At 42.1% G+C, this 14,970-nt stretch overlaps 3 protein-coding genes across 4 annotated transcripts; 2 read left to right on the forward strand and 1 right to left on the reverse strand.

The window, feature by feature from the left end:
- The first annotated feature begins 427 nt into the window (after positions 1 to 427).
- On the forward strand, positions 428 to 7,195 carry trp (transient receptor potential). Its single transcript, XM_017153389.3, has 14 exons — positions 428 to 776; positions 839 to 1,076; positions 1,134 to 1,276; positions 2,100 to 2,301; positions 2,383 to 2,559; positions 3,123 to 3,357; positions 3,415 to 3,713; positions 3,770 to 4,137; positions 4,197 to 4,554; positions 5,001 to 5,220; positions 5,460 to 5,625; positions 5,684 to 5,844; positions 5,904 to 6,058; positions 6,112 to 7,195. The coding sequence occupies exons 1-14, from the start codon at positions 628 to 630 to the stop codon at positions 7,096 to 7,098; spliced, it is 3,858 nt and encodes a 1,285-aa protein (XP_017008878.2). The 5' UTR covers positions 428 to 627; the 3' UTR covers positions 7,099 to 7,195.
- A 151-nt stretch (positions 7,196 to 7,346) lies between these two features.
- Capa (cardio acceleratory peptide capability) lies at positions 7,347 to 8,911 on the forward strand. The gene is made up of 3 exons (XM_017153390.2): positions 7,347 to 7,512; positions 8,176 to 8,337; positions 8,411 to 8,911. Exons 1-3 carry the CDS (start codon positions 7,449 to 7,451, stop codon positions 8,644 to 8,646), a joined length of 462 nt encoding a protein of 153 aa, XP_017008879.2. The 5' UTR covers positions 7,347 to 7,448; the 3' UTR covers positions 8,647 to 8,911.
- Positions 8,912 to 8,992: 81 nt separating this feature from the next.
- On the reverse strand, positions 8,993 to 14,707 carry LOC108065438 (uncharacterized). 2 transcript variants are annotated; one of them, XM_017153436.3, is made up of 9 exons: positions 14,393 to 14,707; positions 13,412 to 13,596; positions 13,140 to 13,348; positions 12,401 to 13,024; positions 11,755 to 11,912; positions 11,497 to 11,698; positions 10,415 to 11,433; positions 9,889 to 10,093; positions 8,993 to 9,317 (listed from the first exon to the last, which is right to left on the reverse strand). In XM_017153436.3, exons 1-9 carry the CDS (start codon positions 14,502 to 14,504, stop codon positions 9,029 to 9,031), a joined length of 3,003 nt encoding a protein of 1,000 aa, XP_017008925.2. In that variant the 5' UTR covers positions 14,505 to 14,707; the 3' UTR covers positions 8,993 to 9,028. The 2 variants fall into 2 exon arrangements, with proteins under 2 accessions (XP_017008925.2, XP_017008924.2); XM_017153435.3 differs by having other exon boundaries at positions 11,755 to 11,915; positions 14,393 to 14,704.
- Between the last annotated feature and the right edge of the window lie 263 nt (positions 14,708 to 14,970).

Raw genomic sequence — 14,970 nt, forward strand, 5'->3', positions numbered from 1 at the left:
CATATGAATTGCAAAGCACCATAAAAACCCAAAAATCGTTATTCTATTTATATCCAAACACTCAGAATATGCTTTCACAATAATAACATTTCACACTTTTCTTAGAAACCCATTGCAGACTATGGATTTTCAGGCATCAAAGTGGTTTGCTCTTTTTTCTAGGGCTTCGAAAATCGAAAATATTGCACTGTTCCCACATCACGTGCCCTGCAGCTACGAAATTCCTATGGTAAAATCGGGGAAATCGCTAAAATCGGTTGCTGCCTCCCGAATGCAGCCACACAACTACCAAATGGTGGTCAAATGGGCCCATTGACTTGCGTCTTTTTTCATTCGCCCGCAAACACATTGACCGAGTTTTAGCCGAGTTTAGGCACTAATGTAATTAGTGGAATATAGCGACTAGTGGCTGCCATTTCCCAGCAGTGCAACGCGGCTAATTGGAGACTAAACATCGTCACGATGGAACACTAAAAAGGATACAGTGCGCGAAAGGATTAAATGTAGGGCCTCCTCGAAGGAGCAGGGATATAGGCCCATATATTTGAAGCATACGTGTGAAATGTGAAGTGACCGAGTGAGATTCCGATTCTGACTACGCATAGACCTTAGGAAATCGGCAGAGAAATGGGTAGCACCAGCGAATCCGATGCCGAAAAGGCATTGGGCTCTCGGCTGGATTACGATCTGATGATGGCCGAGGAGTACATACTCAGTGATGTGGAGAAGAATTTCATATTATCCTGCGAGCGTGGTGATCTGCCGGGTGTGAAAAAGTGAGGGTTTTACCTGGTTTCTTGGGATGTTGAGTAATAAAGGATCCTCCCTATCCCCAAAGGATCCTCGAGGAATATTTGGGCACGGACAAGTTCAACATCAACTGCACGGATCCCATGAATCGCTCGGCCCTAATTTCGGCCATCGAGAATGAGAACTTCGATCTGATGGTCATCCTGCTGGAGAACAACATCGAGGTGGGCGACGCCCTGCTCCATGCGATCTCGGAGGAGTATGTGGAGGCCGTGGAGGAGCTGCTGCAGTGGGAGGAGACGAACCACAAGGAGGGCCAGCCCTATGTAGGTTATTTCGATCCTTCGCTTGGTTAGCGGACTCACTTTTTGATCCCTTGGCAGAGCTGGGAGGCGGTGGACCGCTCCAAGTCCACCTTCACCGTGGACATCACGCCCCTCATCCTGGCCGCCCATCGCAATAACTACGAGATACTCAAAATCCTCCTGGATCGCGGGGCCACGCTGCCCATGCCGCACGACGTCAAGTGAGTGATGGTGATGTCCTATTTAGCGATGTTCTGGGTGATGAGCTTCCTCGTCCTTCGGGAGGCACGTTCCATTGTTTGCCCAACTTGCATCTCACTCATGTAGCAGCTCGCTGGGTTCTTCTAATTTTAACTAATTGCGGGGAAATTAGGGTGAACGATTCATACAGGGTGTGAGGATGCACTGGGGTCCTTGAACTTTCGCCACTCTTTAGAAATAGTTCTTCTAAAAGTTTTCCAATTGTTTTCTAAATTAATATTATTATTATGGGACAAAAGCTTGGGTGTCCTTTTTTGAAACAATTTCTTAATTTCCATTGGGGTTTTGTTCTAAAAATATATATTTTCCCGATTTTTAACAAGAAAAAGTCCTTTGTGTGTGGAATTTTTTAAAAAAATAGAGTGTCCTTTTTAAACACTTATATTAAAATATATAAAAATAACAACAAAATGTCTGTCTCTAAATTATTTTGCACTGTAAAAGAATGTCCCTTCAGATATTTATTTAAAAAGCGTGTCTTGAAAACATTTTTAGTGTAAATGTCTGTCCATGAATATAAAACATCCAACTGTTATGTTCTTATAATATCCTTTTATTTATTAAAAAAAAAATCTTTAAAAAATGTTTCGAAGGTCCTTTAAAACATTCATTAGAAAAACGCCTCCAGCGAGTCCTGCAAAACGTTTATCGGGTACTTTTAAAGTCTATTTCAAAGAATAATTTTTAATAATTCGATGTTAGTGTAATATCCTTTGCAAATCAACTGCAATTTTTAATCTTCATAATAATGTAGTTTTGGATTTTATCCCTGCCTTTCCGCAGGTGTGGCTGCGATGAGTGTGTGACCTCCCAGACGACGGACTCCCTGCGCCACTCGCAGTCGAGGATCAACGCGTACAGGGCTCTCTCGGCCAGTTCGCTGATAGCACTTAGCTCCCGAGACCCTGTACTGACCGCCTTCCAATTGTCCTGGGAACTCAAGCGCCTGCAGGCGATGGAATCGGAGTTTCGTGCCGAATACACGGTACGCCATTAGTAGAATTGCACTATATTGTTCAATGTAAGCGGTGCAGTGCGAATGCCTTTGTTTGTGTTTGCCCAACAGGAGATGCGTCAGATGGTGCAGGACTTCGGCACCTCGCTCCTGGACCACGCACGCACATCCATGGAGCTCGAGGTGATGCTCAACTTCAACCACGAGCCGTCCCACGACATCTGGTGTCTTGGCCAGCGACAGACTTTGGAGCGATTGAAGCTAGCCATTCGATATAAGCAAAAGACGGTGGGTTTTGGTCTGTCTCCTCACTATAATAATAAATATTTTCTTTAAATAAATTGGGCTTTTTAGAGGCAGATATTTCTTTGTAATAATATTTTAATTAAATTATAATTTGGATTTAGATTTTAGTTTTTTTTTTTAACCTATAACTCTACTTGTACTTATTACTAGACATCGGGTTTTAGGTGAAATCGTTTTTTTTAAATATGATTTAAAGCCACATTTGATTGGTTACAAATTTTATTTATTAAATTATAATTAGATTTAGGCAAAAATTAATTGAGGTTTTTGTAAAAAAAATTTTTAAATGTGGCTTTGAAATATTTAAAAAAAAGATTTCACCTAAAATCCGATGTCTACTTATTACATTCCTATAATTTGGATTTAAATTTTAGTTTTGGTTTTAACCTATAACTCTACTCGTAATTATTATATTCCTATGATTTTCTATAGTTTGGATTTAAATTATATTTTTTTAACCTTTAACTCTACTTCCTTAAATTCCTATAATTTCTTTTAAAATAGTATTTCAACTTAATTAAATATTATTAAATTCCCCTTGTTAGTTTGTGGCACATCCGAATGTCCAACAGTTGTTGGCCGCCATTTGGTACGATGGTCTGCCCGGATTTCGTCGCAAGCAGGCCTCCCAGCAGCTGATGGATGTGATGAAGCTCGGCTGCAGTTTTCCCATCTACAGTTTGAAGTACATTTTGGCCCCGGATTCCGAGGGGGCCAAGTTCATGCGCAAGCCCTTTGTCAAGTTCATCACGCACTCCTGCTCCTACATGTTCTTTTTAAGTGGGTATAATGGTGGGGGTTTTAATTCCCTATCTAAATAAATAACCCCCTTCGCAGTGCTTTTGGGTGCCGCCTCTTTGAGGGTGGTGCAAATCACCTTTGAACTGCTCGCCTTTCCCTGGATGTTGACCATGCTGGAAGATTGGAGGAAACACGAAAGGGGTTCTCTACCAGGTCCCATTGAACTTGCCATCATCACCTACATAATGGCTTTGATATTCGAGGAACTGAAATCACTGTATTCGGATGGACTGTTTGAGTACATCATGGATCTGTGGAACATAGTGGACTACATATCGAATATGTTCTATGTGACGTGGATTCTTTGTAGAGCCACCGCTTGGGTTATAGTTCATGTGAGTTTGTAGTATATATTTGTAAAAATAACATATTTATGTGTATTGCTTTTTAGCGAGATCTCTGGTTCCGAGGAATAGATCCGTACTTCCCCCGCGAGCACTGGCATCCCTTTGATCCCATGCTCTTATCGGAGGGCGCCTTTGCTGCAGGAATGGTCTTTTCATATCTTAAACTGGTCCACATATTTTCCATTAATCCGCATTTGGGTCCCTTGCAAGTTTCACTGGGTCGCATGATAATCGATATTATAAAGTTCTTCTTTATCTACACACTGGTTCTGTTTGCCTTTGGCTGTGGTCTCAATCAATTGCTTTGGTACTACGCTGAACTGGAGAAGAACAAGTGCTATCATTTGCATCCCGATGTGGCGGATTTTGATGACCAGGAAAAGGCCTGTACCATCTGGCGAAGATTTTCAAAGTAGGATGTATTTACAATATTTTAACTGTTTTACTTAAATTTCTTCATCTATTTCTTAGCTTATTTGAAACATCACAATCCCTTTTTTGGGCCTCATTTGGCCTTGTGGACCTGGTCTCATTCGATTTGGCGGGAATCAAGAGCTTCACCCGTTTCTGGGCCCTCCTGATGTTCGGTTCCTATTCGGTTATCAATATCATTGTGCTGCTCAACATGCTTATTGCCATGATGTCCAATTCGTATCAAATCATCTCGGAGAGAGCCGATACCGAGTGGAAGTTCGCCCGTTCGCAGCTGTGGATGAGCTACTTCGAGGATGGCGGCACCATTCCACCGCCATTTAACCTCTGTCCCAACATGAAGATGTTGAGGAAGACTCTGGGGCGAAAGCGACCCTCACGAACCAAGAGCTTTATGGTAAGGATACACTCTAAAAAATTTAATTTGAACTTAGGTTGGGAAGTCAAATCTTTTAAACAATTTTCCAAAAAAAAAAGAAAATAGGAGAAATGTGATTTCCTGCTGGAAAACAATACAATATCTTAATTTTTATACAAACATTATGACTTAAATTATAATATCTCCATTTTTAAATAAAAATATAAATTATGAATTCTTGGAAAGTTACATGGAAATATCTGCATTTAAATATAATTTAAATTTTATAGATACAGATATTTTTCCAAGTTTTACCACCTCCCAGTGAGAGGCGGTACAATCAATACAAATCTTTGGCCAAATCATTTTCAATCAAGCCCATGCAGAGCGGGCTGTGCGTCAAAGTGAAGGCTAATACATCCTTTTCCGTGTCCTTCTGCTATCTACCCCCTTAAATACTTATATTCCTTTTTTTCAACTCCCAGAGAAAATCCATGGAGCGGGCACAGACCCTGCATGACAAAGTGATGAAGCTGCTGGTCAGGCGCTACATTACGGCGGAGCAGAGGCGGCGGGACGATTACGGCATTACCGAGGATGATATCATTGAGGTGCGCCAGGACATCAGCTCCCTGCGCTTCGAACTACTGGAGATTTTCACGAACAATAGCTGGGATGTTCCCGACATTGAAAAGAAGTCGCAGGGTAAGGGAAGCGTACCCCTATCAGAAATGCCAATTTTGTGGTTAATATGAATGAACGTAAATGCATTTTTCTATGAAGCTAAACCTACTATAGCACACATTTTTAAACAAATTTATATGTAAGCATATTAGGATAAAACTTAAAATTGGGAAATAATTAAATATTGCTTTTAAAAATACCTATAATTATTTATAAAATATTAAAATTGTTTTTATTATTTTAATTATGAATTTTTTAAGGAGTTGCCCGAACCACCAAGGGTAAGGTAATGGAACGTCGCATTCTCAAGGACTTCCAAATTGGTTTTGTGGAGAATCTGAAGCAGGAAATGAGCGAAAGTGAGAGCGGAAGAGATATCTTCTCATCGCTGGCTAAGGTTATTGGCAGAAAGAAGACCCAAAAGGGGTAGGTCTTAATTTAGGACTCCTTAAAAATCGAATTAAAAATTTCTACTATTTTATAGAGACAAGGATTGGAATGCCATTGCGAGAAAGAATACTTTTGCTTCCGATCCCATTGGTTCAAAGCGCTCCTCCATGCAGCGTCATAGCCAACGAAGTCTGAGGAGAAAGATCATCGAACAGGCCAATGAGGGTCTGCAGATGAACCAGAACCAGTTGATAGGTAAGATTATAAAAATTAATTTTTTTTTTGATATATGAACCACTCCTAATCTCTTCCAGAATTCAATCCCAATTTGGGTGATGTGACTCGGGCAACGAGAGTGGCCTATGTGAAGTTCATGCGAAAGAAGATGGCTGCAGACGAAGTTTCCATAGCCGATGAGGATGGTGCTGCGAATGGCGAAGGGGAAAAGAAGCCTCTGGATGCCTCTGGGGTAATTATATATATTTCTCCCCTAGAATAAGCTAATATCTGAAACCATTGCAGTCCAAAAAATCCATAACTAGTGGCGCAGGAGCTGGCGGAGGAGTCCCTATGATGGCTGCAGCTGCTCTGCGAGCTTCAGTCAAGAATGTGGATGAGAAATCCGGGGATCAGGACAAAGACAAGAAGCCCGATGGCAAAGCCAGCACTGCCAGCAAGCCAGGCGATGACAAGAAACCAGGAGGAGAGGCTAAGAAGCCAGGTGATGATAAGGATAAACAGCAGCCTCCCAAGGACTCCAAACCGCCACCAGGAGGTCCCAAGCCCGGTGATCAGAAACCCACTCCAGGAGCAGGTGCTCCAAAGCCCCAAGCGGCTAGTGCCAATGGTCAAACCAAACCCGCTGACCAGCAAAAGAAGGATGCTCCGGCACCGCCAACCAAACCAGGAGACACCAAGCCAACGGCTCCCAAGTCCGGAGAACCTGCAAAGCCCGAGGCGGCTGCCAAGAAGGAGGAGTCCTCAAAGAGCCAAGATCCCAGCAGCAAGCCGGGAGCCACAAATGGAGCAGCCAAGAGTGCAGCTCCCGCGGCTCCGGCGGATGCCAAACCGGATGCCAAGCTAAAATCTGGAGCAGCTGGAGCTCCCGAGGTAACCAAGGCCACCAATGGAGCCTCCAAGCCAGAGGACAAGAAGCCGGGTGACGCCAAGTCAGGAGAGGAAGCCAAGGACAAGAAGCCAGGCGATGATAAGGATAAGAAGCCAGGCGATGCTAAGGACAAGAAGCCAGCCGATGACAAAGACAAGAAACCTGCCGACAATAAGGATAAGAAACCAGGTGACGACAAGGACAAAAAGCCAGGTGATGACAAGGATAAGAAACCAACTGATGACAAGGACAAGAAACCAACCGATGACAAGGACAAGAAGCCAGCAGCTGGAGTAGCTCCTCTGAAACCGGCCATCAAAGTGGGACAAAGTAGTGCAGCCGCTGGCGGAGAACGGGGCAAATCCACGGTCACGGGTCGCATGATCTCCGGCTGGCTATAGAGCATCACTAAAATCCAGTGTCACCCATTTGGTTAGCAGTTATATAAGCTTAAGATCCTTTTGTCTGAACAATAAACGATTCTCAAATATTATTATACCCATACATGTTGCCAAGGGACTAAGCCACCTGTTGCTAGCAACATCTGATTTGCATCCCAGCAACATTCATCAGCCGCCCCGTTGGTCCGGTGGCAATTTATTCAACTCCTCTTCTTTTTCCTGGCCTATAAAAGAGCGGGAACTTCGACCAGCAGCATCAGACATCAAGTGACCGTTCTAAGGACAACATCAGACCGAAAAACATATTAGGCTCACCTAGTGTTTCGTTTTAAAAAGATAGTTTTGCAAACATGAAATCAATGTTGGTCAACGTAGTCTTGGTGATTTTCCTAATCGCAGAATTCAGTGCAGCTGGTGAGTGTGGATATAGATATAAAAGGTTATTCCGGGAATCTCAAATGAACTACATACATTTTTGGATTTGCCAAAAGGATTTCCAAGCAATTTATTTTAAAAGTGAGACTGTACAAAGCTTTCTAATCATTTTAAAAAAATATTTTACAGCACCTTTAAAAGAAAAAGGTAAAACAGTAAAACATTTTCTTTTTACTTTTTATTCTTTCGCCTAAGATTTTTTTAAATTTTTGTAACAAGTTTTTCAATAATAATGAAGCACTCTTTTCAAAGGCATATTTTAAATGTTCTGGCAAAGAAATTACTTTTACTAAGGTTTTTTAATCGAAATTAAGCATGAAATTTAAATTTCTTTTTCAAAATGTACTTATAAGATTTTTTTATTAAACACCTTAAATAGTATAAAGTGTATAAAATCTAGCTGCTAAAATAACTAAAGCAAAATAGGGAATATAATAAGAAATTTTAAACTGATTTTTGTTTATAATAAACAATTAAAAAACAACTTTGTTTCACCTTAAATAAGTATCCTAAAGTAATACAAGTTGCATGATTATATCCATTATCCAGTCGCTTGAGTTATTTTGGCAGTTAGGGCACGAAAATAGCCTATTCCACGGTGAGTTAAGACCATAAATTACAAGCCCTAAACACTCCATTCAGAGATGGACCACGACAAGAACCGACGAGGTGCCAATATGGGTCTCTATGCCTTTCCGCGCGTCGGCCGAGGAGATCCCAGCCTGGCCAACAGTCTGCGCGACGGATTAGAAGCTTCGGTCCTCGACGGCATTTACGCTGATGCCTCCCAGGAGGATTATAATGGTAAGTCGTTGGCGGCTGGAGATAACTAATTGGCCCAAACGCTATCGGGGATTTACGATTGCCACCGTTTCAGAGGCCGATTTCCAGAAGAGGGCCAGTGGCTTAGTGGCCTTCCCACGCGTTGGTCGCGGAGATGGCGAGATGCCGCTGAGGAAGTGGGCCCACCTGTTGGCCCTGCAACAGGTGCTGGACAAGCGCACTGGACCCAGTGCCTCCTCCGGATTGTGGTTCGGTCCCCGCCTGGGAAAACGCAGTGTGGATGCCAAGTCCTACGAGGACACCAACAAGGGACAAAAGGAACTCAACTAAACGCACACACTTGTTTCTCCAATGAACTGATGATGAAAGGCTCCTCTTTTTTGACACTCTAAATGTCGTACACTCACTTTTTTGTACATCAAAGAGAACGCTTCTAATTGAATATTGTAACGGGTATATAAGCAAATATGTTTTTCGGTCAAATATATATTACGAATTAAGGGCTGGTGAGAGCTTGTAATTAATGTCTTTGTGTGTTGTTCTTGCCATTTCAAGTATGTAAATATAATAAAATTGATTAAATAACCTGCATTAAGAGTTTTCAAATACTTCCGCTTTTAGAGTATTAAGAAAAGTTTATTCTAAATGAATTGCAAACATTTTGTTGGTACAGATATGCCATGACAAAGTTAAGATCATTAAAATATGGAATCTACTCCTGCTGTTGCTTGAACTTTCGCAGCTCGGATTGTATGGCCTCGATAAGGGGCGCAGTTCCGGTTCCCGGATTAGATGCATCCAATCTGTTCTCCGTCCTTTGGATAGGACCTGCGCTCACCGGTCGATTCAGGGTGGAATGGGAGCTATACATACTCCCGCCTCCCCAGGCACTATAAGTTGGGGACGGTGGTTGCGTGGAATGCGCCGATTTCGAAGTCTTCTCCGGCTGCGCTGTGGCTGGACGTTCAGCTATAGTGTTGGAACCTCCCGAAGGATGAAAGCTGGAAGATCAAAGGATTATAATAACAAGTCAAATTATCATATCATAACATATCATATCATCCTATCATATTATTATTTCAAACACCCAAAAAAAATCGAAAGTGTTAACTCTCTAAGCGTTGTATTAAAAATATACTAGATGTAGTATGCAAAAGTGGTATTGACTCAATATTAAATAATATAAATTCTATACTCACTAGTTTTAATTTCATAAGAAATATTATAAACCTAATATTTTGTAGTTTCATTTCTATACCGAAAGTTTTAATATAATACTTTTGAAGGTATTAATTTAATACTCATCTTATTAACGCAAATTTGACACCCAATAGTGTAGAATTCATGTAACAATAGTTTCTTTTCCATGACTATTTTTTTTGGGTTAATGATCATTATAAGATGATATAATATATTGATATAATATTTTATGCATCATCTTAGATCATCTTAACGTATCATACCATATATAACGTTACTATATTAGACCATCTTATCACATCATCATATTATATTAAATGATAATACCATTTCATATCACCCCCCTTAAATCATATAATTTCAGAATCTCACCTGGGCAACCCCGCCGACGAGCCCCTGTGCTCTCTTTTCGTAACTCTCCTGTTGTTCGTGAAATTCTGCGTGGGCAAGGGCATGGGTATATCATCCTGGCTGGAGTACATTTGCAGGGCTCCCTCCAAAAGCCCCTCGTAGTGATTGCGTATTGCCGACGGATTGTGCAGTGGACTGGGATTGTAATCACCATAGTTCAGGGCCTCTGGGGAAGATCGATTGGAGAAGTTGAGTACGGTAAAAGGTGACTAACTTTACCAGTTTGCAGAGAGGGTGTAACTACGTTGTTAGTTGGCTACGTTTTGGTTATCGGGATGTTATCGGGGGGCTATCAGGATGTCAGGATTTGTGGTGCAAGCAATAACAATAACAAAATCAACGACTACAGGTTGTCCTTAGTAACGCGACTTGGCCCCAAATCGTACATCGCCATTGTCATCGTCCTCGTCGTCGTCATCGTTATTATTATTATTATTTTTATGGTTAGTTTTATTTGTATTCTTTGGGGTTTCTCCTCCCGGCTCACCCTGCGTCTGCTTCTTCTTGTGCCGCTCCCAGACGACAGGACCCACAACTCCTGGATCGGGATTATCGCTGTGAGAGGCGGATCGTACATTCCTAACCGATGAAGGTGGTGCCTTGGGACTGGGAAAACTGGCAATGGTGGCAATGGTGTTGTCCTTGCTGCCCTGAGATTTGTGGGATCTCAGGGATCTCGTCGAATTGTGCGGCGCCACTGCATTCACATTATCATAGTAGGTGACAAAGACGGGATCTAGCACTCGGTTAAGGGGTTCCGGGTGAGTACTCTTGGGAAAGGCGCGAACGGAAGCCATCGATAGGAAGGATCCCACACTGGCTGTATCGGATTTATCAGAGGGTTGTAGATTCCGTATCATCTCGTTGTTAATTGCCTCGGCGGAAACGCCTCTTCCAGTTTTTTGGGTCAACAACTTGTTGCGGTGATAATTGTTGTGCGGATTGAAGGCCTCATTCCGCTGGAAATTCTCATAGCTACGACGCATAACCTCCGGAGAATCCTCGGCGGAGGAGTGGCCGGCCAGAGAGCCCTGAACAGGACTCGTTTCCAAGGAACCCACACGATTCTCGTTCAGATAACGTCTCCTTGATTTATGCCTCATCTTATCGCCCTTTTTCTCGGATACCACCGATGTGTAGACCGTTTCCTCGTGACCCTCAGCTCTATCGTATTGATGACGCCTCTTATGAGCATCGAATAAACGGGCCGCCTTGTCATCTAGGATCCTCTGCACATCGGCACTCGGTGGATTGATGGGACAGTAAACCGAAGAATCGGAGGTGTTGTCCGTCGACGAGGAGATGGAATCACGACGAGATCGGGATTGGTTCTCCTGCGGCGGAGCTGGAAAACTTATCCTGGGCTCTCTTTCATAAGAGAAGTTCCGCACACCGCCCTCTACCCTCGAATGGGAATGTCCTGGACTCGGTTCTCCTTCGGTCCTCTCACTAGTCGTCGGACGAATGGATTGACCCTCGGAGAGCAATTCGTTGCGGGAGGAGTTTCTGCAATGGATACCCAAAAATTAGGGAAAACTCTCCTTTAATTATAGAAAATCCTCAACTCACCTGTTGACCGCACTAAGTTCTCTTTGTCGGGAACGTGTTCGTCCCAAAAGTAGAACAGCCACCAGGAGCAACATCAGCAGCAGGATGGCCAGGGAACTGATTACCACCAAAGCCACGTTGTTTTTCACCGAGTTGAAGAACCCAGCCTGTCCACTTCGAGGAACCGGAGCTAAAGCAGTGGCCGTCGGCTCCCTTATATAGGCTAAATAAATAAGTGTAGTAGGTAAATCGGCTTGTGAGACAGTTTATTAAACTCACGTTCGGATTTCATATAGACAGCCTGTCCAAAGGTCTTGACTGCCTCGGATTCGCTCACCAGTTCCATATCCTTGGCCGCTGTGGTGGCCAAAATGGGTCGTCCATTCACCAAAACTGTGTAAATCAGCTCGGTTTGATTGGCTATGGGACGATCGTTGCTGCTAAAGAATATGTCAAACAATTAAAACAAGAAAATTTAATTAAGTATCAAAACAAAAAAAACTAAGTAAAGGTATGTCGTAAAATAATTTTTTAATTTATACCTACTCTCAGATTATTTATATAGTCCTCTTTTAATTCAAAAAAATTTATTTTTTTAAAGCTAACTTACGATTAAAGCTTTATGCTGGCATAACATAAGAGCTCTAGAAACTAAGAGCTGAACTTAAGTCAAAAAAGTCACCAACAATATGAGATTAAGGATAAATGGCAAAAACTGAATTTAGTTATGTTTTTTTGTAGTATAAAATAACTTTTTAAATAAATTTTATAATGGAGCATATCAGACATTTTAAATTACTATTCCACCAGTGCATATCCATTTCCCTTATCCCCATCTTGATATTGATATTTTTCGCGAGTGCACTTTATGGGTTAATCAAACTGCTAATATAATAACAAGTTCGGCAGGGCAGAAGGCACTTACAATTTGAGGTTGACGTAGTTGTGCTCCTCGATGGTACCGAACCCATTGGTGTTGGTGCTCCACTTTTGCACATCCGCCTCGCTAATTTGCGTTAGGTTGTGTATGACAACTCTGACGTGCTCGTCCCTATAGAGTGGTTGGGTTTGGGTCTGTGTTTGGGGTTGTGATCGGGGTGGTTCCATTCCCATCCCCTGTTGCTGTTGTTGCTGCACCGGCGGTTGCTTAGTCAACAAGGTTTCGTGCATTTCCCGCAACTTTTCCGATTTTCCATTCTGCTGTATGAGCTCCCAGGGGATCAGAGTAACGTATGCCCCGTAATCTATCGATTCTGTGCTCGTCGAGGTTGTGACCCCCATCGGAAGTTGCTCCTCCGGCTGCTCTTGCTCCTCCTCCTCCGAGTTACTCGCCCATTCGGTGTCTTCGCCCAGTCTTCTCACATTCTTGATATAGTGCTCCTCATCCTCCTGCATGTCCAGTATTTCCACATCATCTTCCGGTGATCCCGTCGTGGTTTCGGGTCTCCTCGGTGGGGCTAAAGATTTTCGTCGCTCTCGAGGTGGCGTCGGTAGGTTTACCCCTTCGATTTGCTGTGCTCCATTTATGCCCAGATGACGGGTTTGCTGTCTGATGGTTAAATTTATAATATATTCAGAAAAGTAGTTAAAAAATTATTTTAGATTTTTCTAAACATTAAAAGAAACTTAGCAAAAAGTTACCCAATTTTATGATTTCTTTTTACCTTGTAAAAGCCAAACGATATAGACGTGCCAGCTTTTCCTCCAAAGTGGGATTATCCTTGGCAGTATAGAAACCCGACATGACCGTCAGCAGCCAATATCTTCGATCCGTGGCGGAATAATTAAGAGGTGGCATTCCTGGACCACCCATATCCCAAGTGCCGCCTCCATCATCCGGTTTACAGTCCAGACAGATGGGTATGTCAATTTCCTATAATCCAATCGTTAGATCTAAGAACACATCTTTCAGGTTAAACCCTTGACTTTAACTTACATTATTTCCATCCACATAGATAGTGGCCACCACTGTTTCGGTCTTGAAAACCGTCTCCTTGCCCTTGGTAATGCCCGTATGAACCTTCTTCAGGAAATCCGGTGGCCCATCGCCCGAACCAGTCCAAAAAAAGTCTTCCAAATGTATTTCGTCCTTAACTTCGGGATAGTCATCATCGGAGTTGTCTGGAAATGTCATGGTTTTATTTTTGTAACTTGAGCAGTTTCTTGAACTTTCACCCCGTTTCCATAGAAAGTAAACAATGTTTTTTTTTTAACGAAAATAAATATTACTCTAAATAAAGGTTTTAATTTATATTTGTTTAATTTTATAGGTATTTTTAATATACATAATACCTATTCAAAGTTGCTGAATCATCCTGTCTCAATCATTTATCAATTGTTATTTACTTTATCGGTCTTTGATATTTTTACCCTTTATTTTGGTTACAGGTTTTCGAGTTTGTTTGATCAATTGCGCTAATGGCAACATATTTCCTACAATGAATGCAGTTGAACCGCAGCAATTATGCTCATAGTGGGTTATTCCAAATGCATCGAAGGTGGTTAATGCCCCACCTCCTTATAGACAACAATAGCATAACCTTATCGATTAGCACTTTCGTTACCGAAAAGCCAAAGACAGGAACTTGACAATTTGCTTGCGTGTTGGCCGCTGCAATTAACTATACACCTGCCTTGATTTGGCAGGTCGAATTACCTGGGTCAGTCCTCATTTTACCTTTCGGTTTTTTCTTTTTTTTGCAATTAACTCTTATTGATTGTCCCAAATTTTTGCTACGGTCAGTGATGAATTTTTGATGTTTTTTGTTTTTTGGTAATGCTTTCAGCCAGAAATGCGTAAAGCGTTAAAGGTCAAAATACTTGCACCGTAAAAATGAGTGTTTGAGTACTGGGGGGACCCTAGAACCTCTAGATAATATAGAACAAATAAATTTCACTCGCTGGATGCTCAACTTACCGTGACTTAATTGTATAAGCGACTGGCCGAGCTGCGACTTTTGCGTAGCTTTGCAACTTTGTTGGATTACCAAAAATAAATATACAAGCAGAATCGTATGATTTGCTTTCATTTTCACTGGATTATTTATGAGCGTTTTGGGTGACACTTTCGGGTATTTTCACTTCGTACCTCATTTCCCTTTTACCACGAACTTAGGCTTGGGAAATATTCAACTATATTCTATACTATATAGTGATGAAAAGCCGATTCGGCACCGTCGAACGTTAACCGGGAACTAAACGCTCCATTGTAATCCAAACATTCTCGGGGGCTAAAGCCTATAGCTACATGGTGGTGCGGATGGGTGACATTGTTCTAACCCGCTCTCTGTTTGGGCCGCTTTATGCCTGGTCAGTTACCTGGGTTACCTGGGCTTACTTTGCCTCAGTTGGCGATTTCACAGGCAACAGGCATATATCGGAAAAGCGCGCCAACACAAAAAACCGCTTTTCCGTAAACAAAGAAAAGCTTTTGCTCGATTAAAACGCCGCCAAGTCAAGTCCGACTTTTTCTGATAACTTTTCATAGCTTTTTGG

Source organism: Drosophila takahashii, chromosome 3R, assembly GCF_030179915.1.
Source record: "Drosophila takahashii strain IR98-3 E-12201 chromosome 3R, DtakHiC1v2, whole genome shotgun sequence".
Taxonomy (NCBI): Eukaryota; Metazoa; Arthropoda; class Insecta; order Diptera; family Drosophilidae; genus Drosophila; species Drosophila takahashii.

Coding starts and splice junctions, on each gene's coding strand:
- trp (XM_017153389.3), top strand. CDS start 628: ATGGGTAGCACCAGCGAATCCGATGCCGAAAAGGCATTGGGCTCTCGG. Junction 1,077..1,133: donor ACAAGGAGGGCCAGCCCTAT/GTAGGTTATTTC, acceptor ATCCCTTGGCAG/AGCTGGGAGGCGGTGGACCG. Junction 1,277..2,099: donor CCCATGCCGCACGACGTCAA/GTGAGTGATGGT, acceptor GCCTTTCCGCAG/GTGTGGCTGCGATGAGTGTG.
- Capa (XM_017153390.2), top strand. CDS start 7,449: ATGAAATCAATGTTGGTCAACGTAGTCTTGGTGATTTTCCTAATCGCA. Junction 7,513..8,175: donor CGCAGAATTCAGTGCAGCTG/GTGAGTGTGGAT, acceptor CACTCCATTCAG/AGATGGACCACGACAAGAAC. Junction 8,338..8,410: donor CTCCCAGGAGGATTATAATG/GTAAGTCGTTGG, acceptor CCACCGTTTCAG/AGGCCGATTTCCAGAAGAGG.
- LOC108065438 (XM_017153435.3), bottom strand. CDS start 14,504: ATGAAAGCAAATCATACGATTCTGCTTGTATATTTATTTTTGGTAATC. Junction 13,349..13,411: donor TCTATGTGGATGGAAATAAT/GTAAGTTAAAGT, acceptor ATTGGATTATAG/GAAATTGACATACCCATCTG. Junction 13,025..13,139: donor TATCGTTTGGCTTTTACAAG/GTAAAAAGAAAT, acceptor TTTAACCATCAG/ACAGCAAACCCGTCATCTGG.